This window comes from Gymnoscopelus microlampas (assembly GCF_963454915.1).
Source record: "Gymnoscopelus microlampas genome assembly, chromosome: 7".
NCBI classification, from domain to species: Eukaryota; Metazoa; Chordata; class Actinopteri; order Myctophiformes; family Myctophidae; genus Gymnoscopelus; species Gymnoscopelus microlampas.
In genome coordinates, this window is record NC_139944.1 from 47,899,777 (window position 1) to 47,913,153 (window position 13,377).

The following is a 13,377-nucleotide window of genomic DNA, read 5'->3' on the forward strand; positions in this document are numbered from 1 at the left end:
CACAACAACCTTTTTGGATTATTTACTAACTTAAAGTTAGGTAAGTGATTTTATTTGGTCGAAATAAGTGTTAAATAGCTCTATATTCTGATAGTACTCATTGATATAGACGCCTTAACAGACAGCGTCACACTGATAAGAACCAGTATGCGCGTGCAGGTCGGCAGCAAATGAACCCCACCGCTCATAAAATGCAATGTAAAAGTGGTCCCAGTCTCACGTGTAAAAATGCATCCCATCAAACTTTCAGATGCTGTTTTTCTCACAGTACGGAGGAAGAATGCTTAGGATTTTTACTGTGATCGCTCTTGAAATATATAATCCTTGGTTTATGGAGAGAGGGAGACCCCTGTGACTGAACAAACACTCTATAGCAATGATTACTATCAGAATATAGTGCTTTAAACTTTTAAAACAAAACTTTTTGTTTTAACCAAAACATATCACTTATACCTACCTTTAACATACACCAAATGTTCCACCTATTGAACATCCCCATACAGTAGGCCAGGGTTTCTCAAAGTGGGTGCCGTGGCACCCTAGGGTGCCGTCACGCAAGTCCAGGGGTGCCGCAGAATACTTGAAAGTATTTGAATATTTGGAATTCATAAATATAACTTCAGTTTAAGCACTTAGACCCTCTATACTTAGTAAAACAGACCCGTTATTTACAGGGGTTGGCCCTGAGCCACTGCAGTAGATGAATATTAATGTGATAATATTAACAATAAGAAATACGTTTGTCAGTCGGTACCTTGAGAGAAACTGGAGCCCGGGCCAGTGTTGACGCTGAAGCGAGTGGTGTTCACTCGCAGTGTGCTGACGTTCTTCTGGGGCTGGAACAGAATGATGTGGACCTTGGGGGCGAAGAGGCAGCCCAGCACCACAGACCCACTCAGACTGACGGAGATGCACATGGTGGTTGTTTGCACCTGGTATAGAGGAACAACAAAGACTAAGATGGTTAATTGAGGAAGATGCACCCTCCCGATTGCAGCCACTAGAGGCGACGCGACATGGTACACAAATCCTACAAATGGTCTCCTATAAGTGGGCGCCGGCGCCTGACGGCAGATCTCGTGAACGTCCTATGTTTGGTGCTAGATCCCGCGAGAGTGTGTTGCTGGGACAGAGACAGGTTGATAATAAAGCACATTTTCTCCTGATTTGTCCCTCTGAAAAAAGCCATTTTAGTATGAAAATCTTGTGAATATTGTGTGGCTTGTGACGATCGGGTCCAATATTTAGTTCCGTGACCATGGAGCTAAAGAATGGTTCATAAGCTGTGTTCACGTTCTCTCTTCTATTGGAATGAATAGACTCCAACCTGCTTCCGTTCTCCTAAAAAGGCGTCCGCTACTTCAAACGCAGATACGGGAAGTAAACCGGAGATGGGATGTCTTGCTATTTATGTCTTGGGTAAAGATTACTCACCTCGCCTGATACGCCTTCATGAACAAAAAGGCATCTTTGATGATGGGGTAGTATTTTCATAGTACGGTTTTGTCTCTGCATTTGTGGAGCAGTATTCATTTACTCCAGGGGTCTTCAACGTTTTTTTTTCAGCCGAAGGACCCCTTAGCTGAGAGAGAGATGAAGCAGGCACCCCCCGCACTACATATCGTATAAAATGGTGTAAACTTTTTCATAGATCTAATAGACAGCTTCATAGACAATCAGCACTATCATGCTGGATTCATGTTGATGCGTATTTTCAGACATTTAACCACTTAAACCATGAATACTTTGTCTGCTCTTTTTTCCTTGCACATGTCCAAAAATAGCCGATCTATAAGCTCACAACGCCTCGCAGCGCGAGGCGTTGTGAGCTTGTAGATCTGCTATTTTTGGCTAAAGTTCTCCTAGAGTTCAAGTGATTAATGTAAAAAAGATTTTCCTATCACACAAAGATTTGGCGGCCCCCCTGTAGTAACTCTGAGGACCCCCAAGGGGTCCCGGACCCCTTGTTGAAGACCCCCTGATTTATTTTCTCCATTTAGCGTGCATTCACAGCTGTCATTACATTTGCATGTAACATCAATGAGTACTTAGCTAAGCTTACACTTAGAGCTCTGTAAACAAACAACAACAACAGCTCATTAGAGGGAAAAACGCCTTTTTCTTTCTTTCTTTCTTTTCTTTTTTTACAGAAATTAAGCAAGATCAGGAGGTAAAAGCTAGGCTTGCGTGGCCCTGAAGCAGCATCCAAGAGAGCTGTAAATGAGCTGTTTATTTGACTGACAGTCAATTCGTCTTTCATTGAATCCGTCCACACACCTTGCTATGGTGGTGTGCCACCACGTCTGCTCTTTTATTTTCACATCCACCCCCGCTTTGTTTTCTCTTTTTCTCAGATAACAGCAGTAGGTGTATAACCCAGTATTGCATGATGATGGGTGGCAGGTGCATTTTTTCTTAACCGTCCCATTTTGGCAAAGCACAGCAGGCTATTCTGCTATTCCTTTGAATGCTAATGACGGCATTAGCATGAGGTTTGGCACTGAGTGTTGGGGCAGTGTGGACACATTGTTTTATGCAGGGATTATTATTGTAATTTTATCTCTATCTCTACCAGGCCGGAGCTATAGAACTGTCCCGGTTCTAATAGGCGTCTGCGCTCAGGCAGTGGTGGGAAAAGTATTCAATTTTTTTACTTAAGTAAAAGTATCAATAATGCACTGTAGAAATACTCTGTTACAAGTAAAAGTCCGGAATTCAAAATTTACTTGAGTAAAAGTACAAAAGTATTGGTATCAAAATGTACAAAACAAAAGAAGAAAGTACTCATTAGGCAGAATGTCCCATTTCACAAGTTTTCAAATGTATACAAATCTTTTGAAAATAGCAGATCTACAAGCTCACAATGTGTCGCATCGCAACGCATTGTGAGCTTGTAGATCGGCTATTTTCAAATGGCCGAAATGTATATAGGGCTGAAGTGGTTAATGTATGTTTTGTAATAATAATCAAAATGTACAAAGTAACTAGTAACTCAAATGTTCAAATACTTGTAGTGGAGTAAGAGTATAATATTTGCCTCTGAGATGTAGTGGAGTAAAGGTAAAAGTACAGAAAATTGGAAATATTCCAGTAAAGTTTTTTTTTTAAACTTAAGTACAGTACTTGAGTAAATGTACTTAGTTACTTTACACCACTGCGCTCGGGGTCCTGCTGTGATTGACAGACACTGATTGGCGCTTCTACTCTTTGGTTTCTGCAAAACGCCCACCGAGCGCCTGGAGACGGACCGGTCTGCAGAAGACACATGATAATGTTTATCAGGCTATAGGCCCCCGTTTTTGCCCCTGTCTGTCTGTCTGTCTGTCTGTGTGTGGATCTGTGTGCCTGTGCCACTGGGGCGGCAGTGGCTCAGGGGTAGAGTGGCCGGTAGAGCGGCCGGATGGGAACCACGAGATTCCCAGTTCGATCCCCGGGCTCCCCCAGAGTTAGTGTCAAAGTGTCCGTGTACAAGACGCTGAACCCCTAATTGCTCCCGATGAGCAGGTTGGTGCCTTGCATGGTTTCCTCCGCCATCGGTGTATGAATGTGTGTGTGAATGGGTGAATGTAATGCACAATCTATGTCAAGCGCTTTGGATAAAAACGCTATATAAATGCACCATTTTTTACCACTGCGCCACCAGGCAACCGCTTCATGGGATAGTGCCCACCCACCAGGGACGTCACAGGCTCTCAGAAGGTGGGGGGGATGGACTTTCGGTGGACGATACCCCTTATTTTACACTTTGGCTAGTCAAAAATAGCAGATATACAAGCTCATAGCGCGGCACCGAGTGCCGCGCTATGAGCTTGTAGATCTGCTATTTTTGAAAAATTGTGAAAAACGTTTGTAACTGTCAAATGTAAACACATTTTGTATTTTCAAAATGTTGCGTTTTTTTGGGCGATTTTTTTTTAGTTTTTTTCGTGTATTGGTTACTTTATTTCGGTTTTAGGGTTAGGTTATTTAATTCATATTTTTGCCTGATTTTACCGATTTATTATAAGAAAAATAATAATAATATTACTCTGAGTGAGGGTATCGCGTCGTACACACAGTGAATGGCCGTGACGCCCCTGCCACCCACAGCCGAGGCAGTGAGAGCTGAGACGCAGGGAGAGAGTGCACGTTTCCTTTCTATCGTTGCCGGTTTGAGGACTTTTTTTACTATTCCTTCATACACCCTGTCACACTGCCCTGTCACACCATGTGTCAGTCACTGGGTTGAGGCTGAGATTCAAAAGAAAGAAATAATACCTGGAGCGTGACATTTCGTCACGGGACACATGATAACCTGTAGCACCTAGAGACAGGGTAAGATATCGATTTAAAAAGTGTTGGGTATCCCCTGTGTAGCCTCAGCAACGCCATGCACACATGGGCCACACATTCTGTTCTTAACCCATTAAGACCAGGGACACATCTGTGTCACTTTTAGATTTCTTTGGCTATTAAAAAATAGCAGATCTACAAGTTTGTAGCGCTGCGCTACAAGCTTGTAGATCTGCTATTTTTTGGGAAAATGTTGAAAGTTTGTGCAAATCTTTGCTTCTGGAGGATTCTACAAATGTCGTTATCCCCCATCTGAAAATATTTTGTTTCAGGGACCCCCAGAAGCAAAGATTTGAGTTAAAAATGTATATATTCAAAGATTTGCACAAATATTCACGATTTTTCAAAAGTACCAAATCTACAAGCTCATAGCGCGGCACTCGGTGCCGCGCTATGAGCTTGTAGACCTGCTATTTTTGAATAGCCAAAGAAATCTTAAAATGACACAGATGCGTTCCCGGATTGAATGGATTAAATCAGAAATGGTTTTGCATAGAACTAAGATGAGAACGGTCACAGTGCTGCATAAGAATGAGCCGTTAAGTGGTTTTAATAATTCACGAGATGTTGCTTGGGAAGAGCAGAAGACAAGAAATCTGCCTTTGCAGAAAGATTTCTCCAGATGTCTCGTGAAAAGGGTTGTGTAGGACAGGCTGTGAACCATGGTTCTACCTGTCACTACTCTATGTTGTACGTAGATGGTCTATGGCAGGGGTCTTCAACGTTTTTTCAGGCGAAGGACCCCCACTACATATTGTATAAAATTGTGTTGCAGATTAAACCTTTTCATAGATGCTCTTTTTTCCCCTAAACCAAACCTCATTGCGGAAAATAGCAGATCTACAAGCTCACAACGCCTCGCAGCGCGAGGTGTTGTGAGCTTGTAGATCGGCTATTTTCCCCACAGAAAAAGAATTCTAAGGTTCAAGTGGTTAATGTAAAAAAAAAAAAAATCCTATCACACCAACATTTGGTGGCCCCCCTGTAGAAACTCTGAGGACCCCCTAGGGGTCCCGGCGGACCCCCTGTTGAAGACCCCTGGGTCTATGGAGTCGTACAGCCATTATTGTATTTGAGGTTTGACGATATATCTTCCATGTTAAAATGCCGTTATAAGAGAACTTCACAGGGGATACAAGACCCTCCCTTTTATTGTGTGACATACTGTAAGAGCAAAATGGCCACGGTGTGAATATGGTCAATTATGTGCTTTGTGTTATACGTTTATTGTAGAGCTTTGTGCTTTAGATGTGGAGTCCTTGGGTTTTCAGGACTCGCTGTTGTAGACCAGTAAGTGATTTTATGAAATTTTAATAAGGGCATGGCGAGGAGTTAAACTGTTGCTTTGTTTCCTCCCACCATTAACCCAACTTACCAAGCGTTGTGCTCTTAATAATTTATCCCAATAAGACGGTATGGCATTGGCATCCCCAATCTCACTCAACTCGCACTATGATTTAAAGGAGTAGTTCACCCCCAAAATGACTTCGATTAGTCACCCCATGGAGACTTGAATTCATGGATATTTTTTTGTTTTTTGTCGCATTCCTAAGCCAATAATTTGATGACCGGCAGCGGTTCTGGTAGGAGACACAAAGAGTCTGCTTTGTGTTTCCTACCGGAACTGCTGCCTACCGGTTCGCTGGTCATCAAATTATTGGCTTAGGAATGTGATGAAAAAAAGAAAAAAATCTATTGATTGGGGTGACTAATCAATAGAAAAAAAATATTTTTTGGGGTGAACTATCCCTTTAAGTTGTTGACAATATCTGCCACTGCTATATGGCTTGATTGCTTATTGGTTGTTGCTTCATGCTTCGAGGGCGCGAGTCGTTTCTTCATTCAACTGTCCAGGCAGGTGTGAGGATGACAGCGCTGACAACTGGAAGGATGCTGTGCTCAATAAAGGATGACAAAGCCATAACAGGGATACACCATCGTACAGATGAGACAACATGGTGCTGCTGGTGGAGGCTGCAAAGTAGCTCTGCTGACACGAAATCACATGGACAAGTCTATATCAATTTAAGCAGTGTTGATTTTGACAGTAAATTTAGTTTTAGTTGATAGCCTTTTGGATAAAATTCCATTTAGTCTTAGTCATATTTTAGTCATCTGAAATGTTTTAGTTTTTGTCTAGTTTTAGTCGACTAGATATCATACGATTATAGTCAACTAAATTTACAGTTGATTTAGTCGACTAAAATGTATGTTGGCGGTGCCTTGATGGCGTTGTAATGGCTGATTTTACACTTGGTTGCATGCTGAAAATAGCTGATCTACGAGCTCACAGCGCGTCGTGAGCTTGTAGATCTGCTATTTTCAGAGTGCAACACCCGAGCGCATAAAATGACTTGTCTTTTAGTTCTACTGGATCTCTTCTCCACTAGTCCCTCACTAACATTTTAGTCTAGTTTTTATTTGTTGACAAAATTATCAATATATTTAGTCTCAGTTTTAGTCATCATAGCTTAGTTTTTATGTAGTTTTTGTCATAGTTTTAGTCGACGAAATCAACACTGATATCAAGTTGCTTTTTTTCCCTTCTTTTCTTTTGTATTTTGAGAGAGAAAAACTCATTATGTTGATGATGGGTTTCTGTTGTAAAGATTACAGATGGTATTTGTAACCCCAAATATGTGTTATACCCAACAAACATTGTTTTCACAAGGGGTGGCGGGGAATGTTGTAGCGGTGGCGGTGGCTGTTTAATCAGCTCTGTTTGCTGTTGAGATGAGATGAGATGGCCACGCTGCAGCCCTGGCATCATCCTGAGGAGAGCCTACGTCCCTCAGGGGACGGAGGATATCCTCAATATTTCATACCGCAATCAAATGTGTTATTCATGGCTCAGTGGATCCTATTTAGTTTGCTTTAACATTTCATGAAAGACCCATGCACAGTCACATTCATATCTGGCTGTTTGGCAGGAGACCTGCAACGTGTCAAGCTGCAACAAAACAGCATCTGAAGAACAAGGGTAAAAAAAAACTAGGGGAACACAAGTGGTGCCTGATTTATTCTTGGTGAAGTTGCAGATCTACAAGCACACACATTGTGTTGTGGTGCAACCAGTGGTAGAAAGTAACTATACATTTACTCAAATACTGTACAGAAGTAATCTTTTGGGGTATTCTTACTTTACTGGAGTATTTCCGATTTTCAATACTTTTACTTCTACTCCACTACATCTCAGAGGCAAATATTCTACTTTTACTTCACTACAATTATTTGAAAGCTTTAGTTACTAGTTACTTTGTAGATTTTGATTGTTATTGCAAAACATACATTAACCACTTCAGCCCTATATACAGTTTATACTGGCTATTTGAAAATAGCCGATCTACAAGCTCACAACGCGTCGTGATGCGACGCATTGTGAGATGGTAGATCGGCTATTTAAAAACAAAATTGAAACGTTGTGACATTGGGGACATTCTGCACAATGAGTACTTTTACTTTTGGTAAATTTACCATGGAGTTAGTATATTTTGATGCCAATACTTTTGAACTTTTACTCAAGTACATTTGTAATACTGGACTTTTACTTGTAAGGGCAAACTATGGCTGCCCGCTGATAAACTCTTTTGCAGCCAGTGCATTCTGAAAAATAGCTTGCAGCGCATTCTGTCCCAATAACCAGTGACGCACCTGTCACACACTTTCAGGACCCTCCCCGTCGCCCGCAGTTGCTCAATTGCAAACTCCTGAGTCTTGGGACGGTACACCTTCGACTCACACCATTGGACAGAAGGGGAAAAGCAGCATCTGTCTCCAGCATTTATCTTCTTCAAATAGACAAGGCGTATAGAACGCATAAACGCAAGGTGTGCGCGACATGCAGAAAGATGTGCAAGACCATCAAACCACGCGATTTTCATGGAAAAAGCATTGGCAGATTCCGCCCCATAGGTAGAATCAAAGTGCGGTGTGGCTGTGCCCTAACAGAGTATTTCTACAGTGTGGTATTGATACTTTTACTTTTTCTTTTAAAAAGTGAGTACTTCTTCCAACCACTGAGTGCAAACACTTCAAACGTCTGCTATTTTGGGTTCATGACACCATAGTGCACAAGTTCAACTAAGTAACCAGACGGTCTCTCTTCCTGTCTGTGTGGAAACTCTCCAAAATGTTTTGGCGTTGTAGCCAATTCAGTTGCTTCAGTAATTATTCATTATGTCAAAGTGAAGTTTTGTGTCCATCTGATTTCTGCCCTGTAACTGGCTGTCTGTTTGCCCCGGCCATCACCTCAGGGCCTGGAGGTGTAGGATCCCCCCCGGAGCCACGCTGTGGTGGTCCCAGGACAGGGGACACAGCTGGGACTCTTTCACACTCCACTCCACACAGTTATGCACACAGGGACATGTATATTCGGTACATTTAGTTCACATCATGCAGCAATTGCCCTGTCCGCCCTGTTTCTCTAGAGGTCATCGTGTCAGGGGATTTCTCTCTCTCTCTCTCTCGCCCCACGACCCCTCACATCCCCCTCTTCTTCACGCCTCTTAGACACTTTAAGAAATTATTTTCATATTTTCTGTTCTTGTTCTTTTGAAAGTTCATCTTTTATAACACACTAATGGAATAAAGGCATCATTTAAGTAATGGTTCATTTAAAGTGATAGTTAACCCCCAAAATGACTTTTTTTCTTTCATGGCGATTCTTTTGTTAATAATTTCATGACCGGCAACGGTTCCGGTAGGAGACACAAAGAGTCTCCTTTGTGTCTCCTACCGGAACAGCTGCCTACCGGTCCGCTGGTCATCAAGTTATTGGCTTAGGAATGTGACAAAAAAACAAGAAAAAAAGATATCCATGAATTCAAGTCTCCAATTATGACTAATTGACTAATGACTAATCGATAGGAAAAAAATATTGTTTTAGGGTGAACTATCCCTTTAACTCTGATACAAATGTAACCAAATGGACCCAGCTGCTACATGGAAGGATGTCTCATGCAAAAGTGTGTCTCTTTACATAATACCCCTTTTCACAATGCATCATCAGATTTGCCCTGATGATGCTGATGGCTACTAGCAATCAGATGGCACTACACCGCAGTGGCGTGCACAGACATTTTGAGGGGCAGGTGCTCAAGTAAATTATACTTTTTTTTGTTTACTTGGTCTGCTCTTTTTGAGTGGTGCCAACCACTCCTACATTTGACTTTGTCCGTGTGTCCGTATGTCCGTCCGTATGTTTGAGCACGGCTGATTGGTCAAGCTTCACGTGACAATATGTTGTCACGTGTCAACATATTGTTGCTGATTGTTGCGGATGCAACCAGTTAAAGGCACCACTCTCTTCACACTGGGTGTGATTTTTTCCCTCTACACCTATACCTATAAAAATAGCCGATTTACAAGCCCACAACGCCTCGCAGCGCGAGGCGTTGTGGGCTTGTAGATCTGCTATTTTTGGCTAAAGTTCTCCTCAGAAAAGGGATGCTAGGTTTCGAGTGGTTATGGTAAAAAGAAAAATCATATCGCATAAAGATTTGGCAGGCCCCCTAGGGGTCCCGGACCCCCTGTTGAAGACCCCTGCTGTAAACTGAAAAAAAAAAATACTTTTTTCCCCCTTTTTTTCAAAAGGGCACTTCTGGTCAAGAGGGCAAAGTGCAGGTGCTCTAGCACCACCTAGAGTCTATCTGTGCACGTCCCTGCTACACCGTAACACTGTGCTGTCAAGAAATGACTCCAATTTCTTTGCCATTCATTTAATCAAAACCCATCTCAGTAAACCTCATAGACTTACCCTGTAGTCGCTGGCCGTGACGTAGAAGATGGGCTGGAAGGCCAGCCAGATGATGCAGGTGGTGTACATGGTGAAGCCGATGAACTTGGCCTCGTTGAAGTTCTCCGGGCACTTGCGGGTCTTGAAGGCGTAGACGGTGCAGAGGATGATGAGCACGCAGTTGTAGGTGAGCGACATGAGCATGCTGGAGTCTTTGCTGTTGCATTTCAGGGTGACCACGTCCCTCCGCTCGGGGCTCACCTCCTTGCGGACCCCCGGCGTCTCCACCAGCAGCCACACCACCACCACCACCAGCTGGCAGGAGATCAAAGCGCCGCAGATGGCCACCTGGGCAGTAGGTGTAAGGTAACTAAGTACATTTACTCAAGTACTGTACTTAAAGGGCAAGACCACTTTGGTAGAGGTTTGGTTTGTGTAGTTACCTTGCCATGATGTAACTCCAAAGGTGGACAAAAAATGAAAAATAGTTGCTCCATTAATTATAAATTGATAATTAAAAATATGCTCCCCATTGACTTACATTGTACACTGAAACAGCTCTCAAAGTCACTCTTTTAGCCCATAAACAAACACAAACTAAGCTGATTCAGACAATATAGAACATCACCAAACCCAGTACTGTTTATTTTTTTTTATAAAAATGTTAACTTCCTGATGATTTTACTATTTGAAGATCCGGATCCGGATCCGCCAACCCAGTCCAGGTTTTCTTTCTAATAAAAATAGCAAAATCAACAGTAAGTTAACATTTTTATTTAAAAAAAAACAGTACTGGGTTTGGTGATGTTCTATATTGTCTGAATAGACTTTGTTTACATTCATTTACATGCTAAAAGAGCAACTTTGAGAGCTGTTTTACTGTACGATGTAAGTCAATGGGGAGCATATTTTGAATTATCAATTTCTAATCAATGCAGCAATTATTTTTTATTTCTCGACCACCTTTGGAGTTACATCATGGCGAGGTAACTACACAACCCAAACCTCTACCAAAGTGGTCTTGCCATTTAAATAATTTTTTTACGTATTTTTTACTTTACTGGAGTATTTCCAGTTTTCAGTACTTTTACTTTTACTCCACTACATCTCAGAGGCAAATATAGTACTTTTACTCCACTACAATTATTTGATAACTTTAGTTACTAGTTACTTTGCAGATATAAATTATGATATCATGAAACATACATTAACCACTTTAGCCCTATTTTATACCTAGGCTATTTGAAAATAGCAGATCTACAAGCTCACAACGTGTCGCGATGCGACGCGTTGTGAGCTTGTAGATCTGCTATTTTCAAACATGTTAATACTTTTACTTTTGGTACTTTAGTACCAAAAGTATATTTTGATGCCAAAACTTTTGCACTTTTACTCAAGTAACATTTTTTAATACAGGCCTTTTACTTGTATAACAGAGTATTTCTACATTCCAGTATCGATACTTTTTTACTTAAAGTAAAACATGCGAGTACTTTTTCCACCACTGCACCTGGGAGGCGGGGCTGATGAAGCGGGGCCGCTGCGCGCCGTCCTTGACGCCGCTGAAGATGCGCGCGATCCGGTTGGTCTTGGTCAGCAGGGCCGAGTAGCACACGGCGAACGAGGTGCCCAGGCCCAGCCGGCGCAGCGTGCACACCGCCGTCGACGGCTTGGCGATGTAGACGAACGTCATGACGTAGCACATCAGCACGCCCAGCAGCAGGATGTAGGAGAGCTCCCGTCCGCTGGCCTTAGATAGATAGATAGATAGATAGAATACTTTATTGGCAATTTAAGTCATTAAGACCTGGAACTGTGTCATTTTTAGACTTGAGCTAATTTGAGCTATTTTTGAAAAATCGTGAAAATGTGTGCAAATCTTTGAATATATATATTTTTAAAGCGAACATTTTTAACTCAAATCTTTGCTTCTAGGGGGTCCCTGGAACAAAATATTTTGATGGGGGTCCGCGGCCAAATACATATAATTTTGGGGGTCCTTGACATGAAAAAGGTTGAGCACCACTGATATAGAAACATACGTTTTTCAGAAAACTGTTGAGATTTAGGAGGAGAATCGGCTTCAGGTCTCAATGGGTTAAAACAAGTCACTACACAGTGTCATTCATTAATAAAAGCCAACGTGGATCCAGTGGTGGAAAGAGTACTCACATTTCTTACTTAAGTAAAAGTATCAATACTGCATTGTAGAGATACGCTATGCTAAATGCTAAATGTACTTAAAGTGCCAAAAGTAAAAGTACTAAAATGTTTGAAAATAGCAGATCTACAAGCTCACAACGCGTCGCACCGCGTTGTAGATCGGCTATTTTCAAATAGCCTAGGTATAAAATAGGGCTAAAGTGGTTAATGTATGTTTTATAACGTAATAATATATATCTGCAAAGTAACTATAGGAACTAAAGTTGTCAAATAATTGTAGTGGAGTAAAAGTACAATGTTTGCCTCTGAGATGTAGTGGAGTAGAAGTAAAGTGCAAATACCTCAAAATTGTACTTAAGTACAGTACTTAAGTAAATGTACTTAGTTACTTTCCACCACTGGGAAGGGGTCTAACTATAGGACCAGTTGGTGTTAAGATGGAGCCATATGATTTGAGGTCCTTTTTTAAATCTTGCAAGAGAAGAATTTAGGGATGTTTTGTTACCTTCACCACGGGCGTCTCGTTGTGCTTGAGGAAGAGGCCGACGATGAAGAGCGTGCACGTCATGCCCAGGCAGGAGATGGTGACGGGCCCGATGGCCCAGGCGTCCTCGAAGCGGATGTACTCCTCGGGCAGGTCGTAGCAGCCCGTCAGGTTGGCCAGGGGCCACTGGCCGAAGACGCAGTCGGCGCAGGTGAACTCGTCCTGCAGGGTAGGGATGGGACGATATGAAACATTTCATGTCACGATTATTGTGACCAACATAATTGCGATTTACGATATTATCACGATAATCAAAATGTGCTTAAAACTCTTAAAATGTTAACTTTTATTAACCACTTGAACCCCAGCATCCATAGTCCGGAGTGGAACATTTGCCAAAAATAGCAGATCTACAAGCTCAGAACGTGCGTTTTGAGATTGTAGATCGGCTATTTTTGGCAAAGAGATTTAGAGAGTGAAAAAAAGACTGTATCAAGTACGTTCTTTACAGGTGCGTTTTACCAATTATAGAAGGTTACCGGATAATGCAGCTCACAAGGACGCATTTTCAGCTTTTACTTTTGGTACTTTAAGCATATTTTGATGCCAATACTTTTGTACTCTTACTCAAGTAACATTTTGAACACAGGCCTTTTACTTGTAA

General features: G+C 41.9%; 1 protein-coding gene across 2 annotated transcripts in view; it reads right to left on the reverse strand.

Moving 5' to 3' along the window:
* grm2a (glutamate receptor, metabotropic 2a) overlaps positions 1 to 13,377 on the reverse strand; it is a gene marked incomplete at its 3' end in the record, with an annotated part of 51,553 nt that overhangs the window by 106 nt on the left and 38,070 nt on the right. For both annotated transcript variants that reach the window (XM_084063442.1, XM_084063441.1), the window contains exons 5-8: positions 12,735 to 12,935; positions 11,577 to 11,816; positions 10,088 to 10,414; positions 755 to 932 (exon numbers count right to left, since the gene is read on the reverse strand). In XM_084063442.1, the coding sequence (XP_083919568.1) occupies positions 755 to 932; positions 10,088 to 10,414; positions 11,577 to 11,816; positions 12,735 to 12,935 (946 nt within the window). The remainder of the gene's footprint in view (positions 1 to 754; positions 933 to 10,087; positions 10,415 to 11,576; positions 11,817 to 12,734; positions 12,936 to 13,377) is intronic.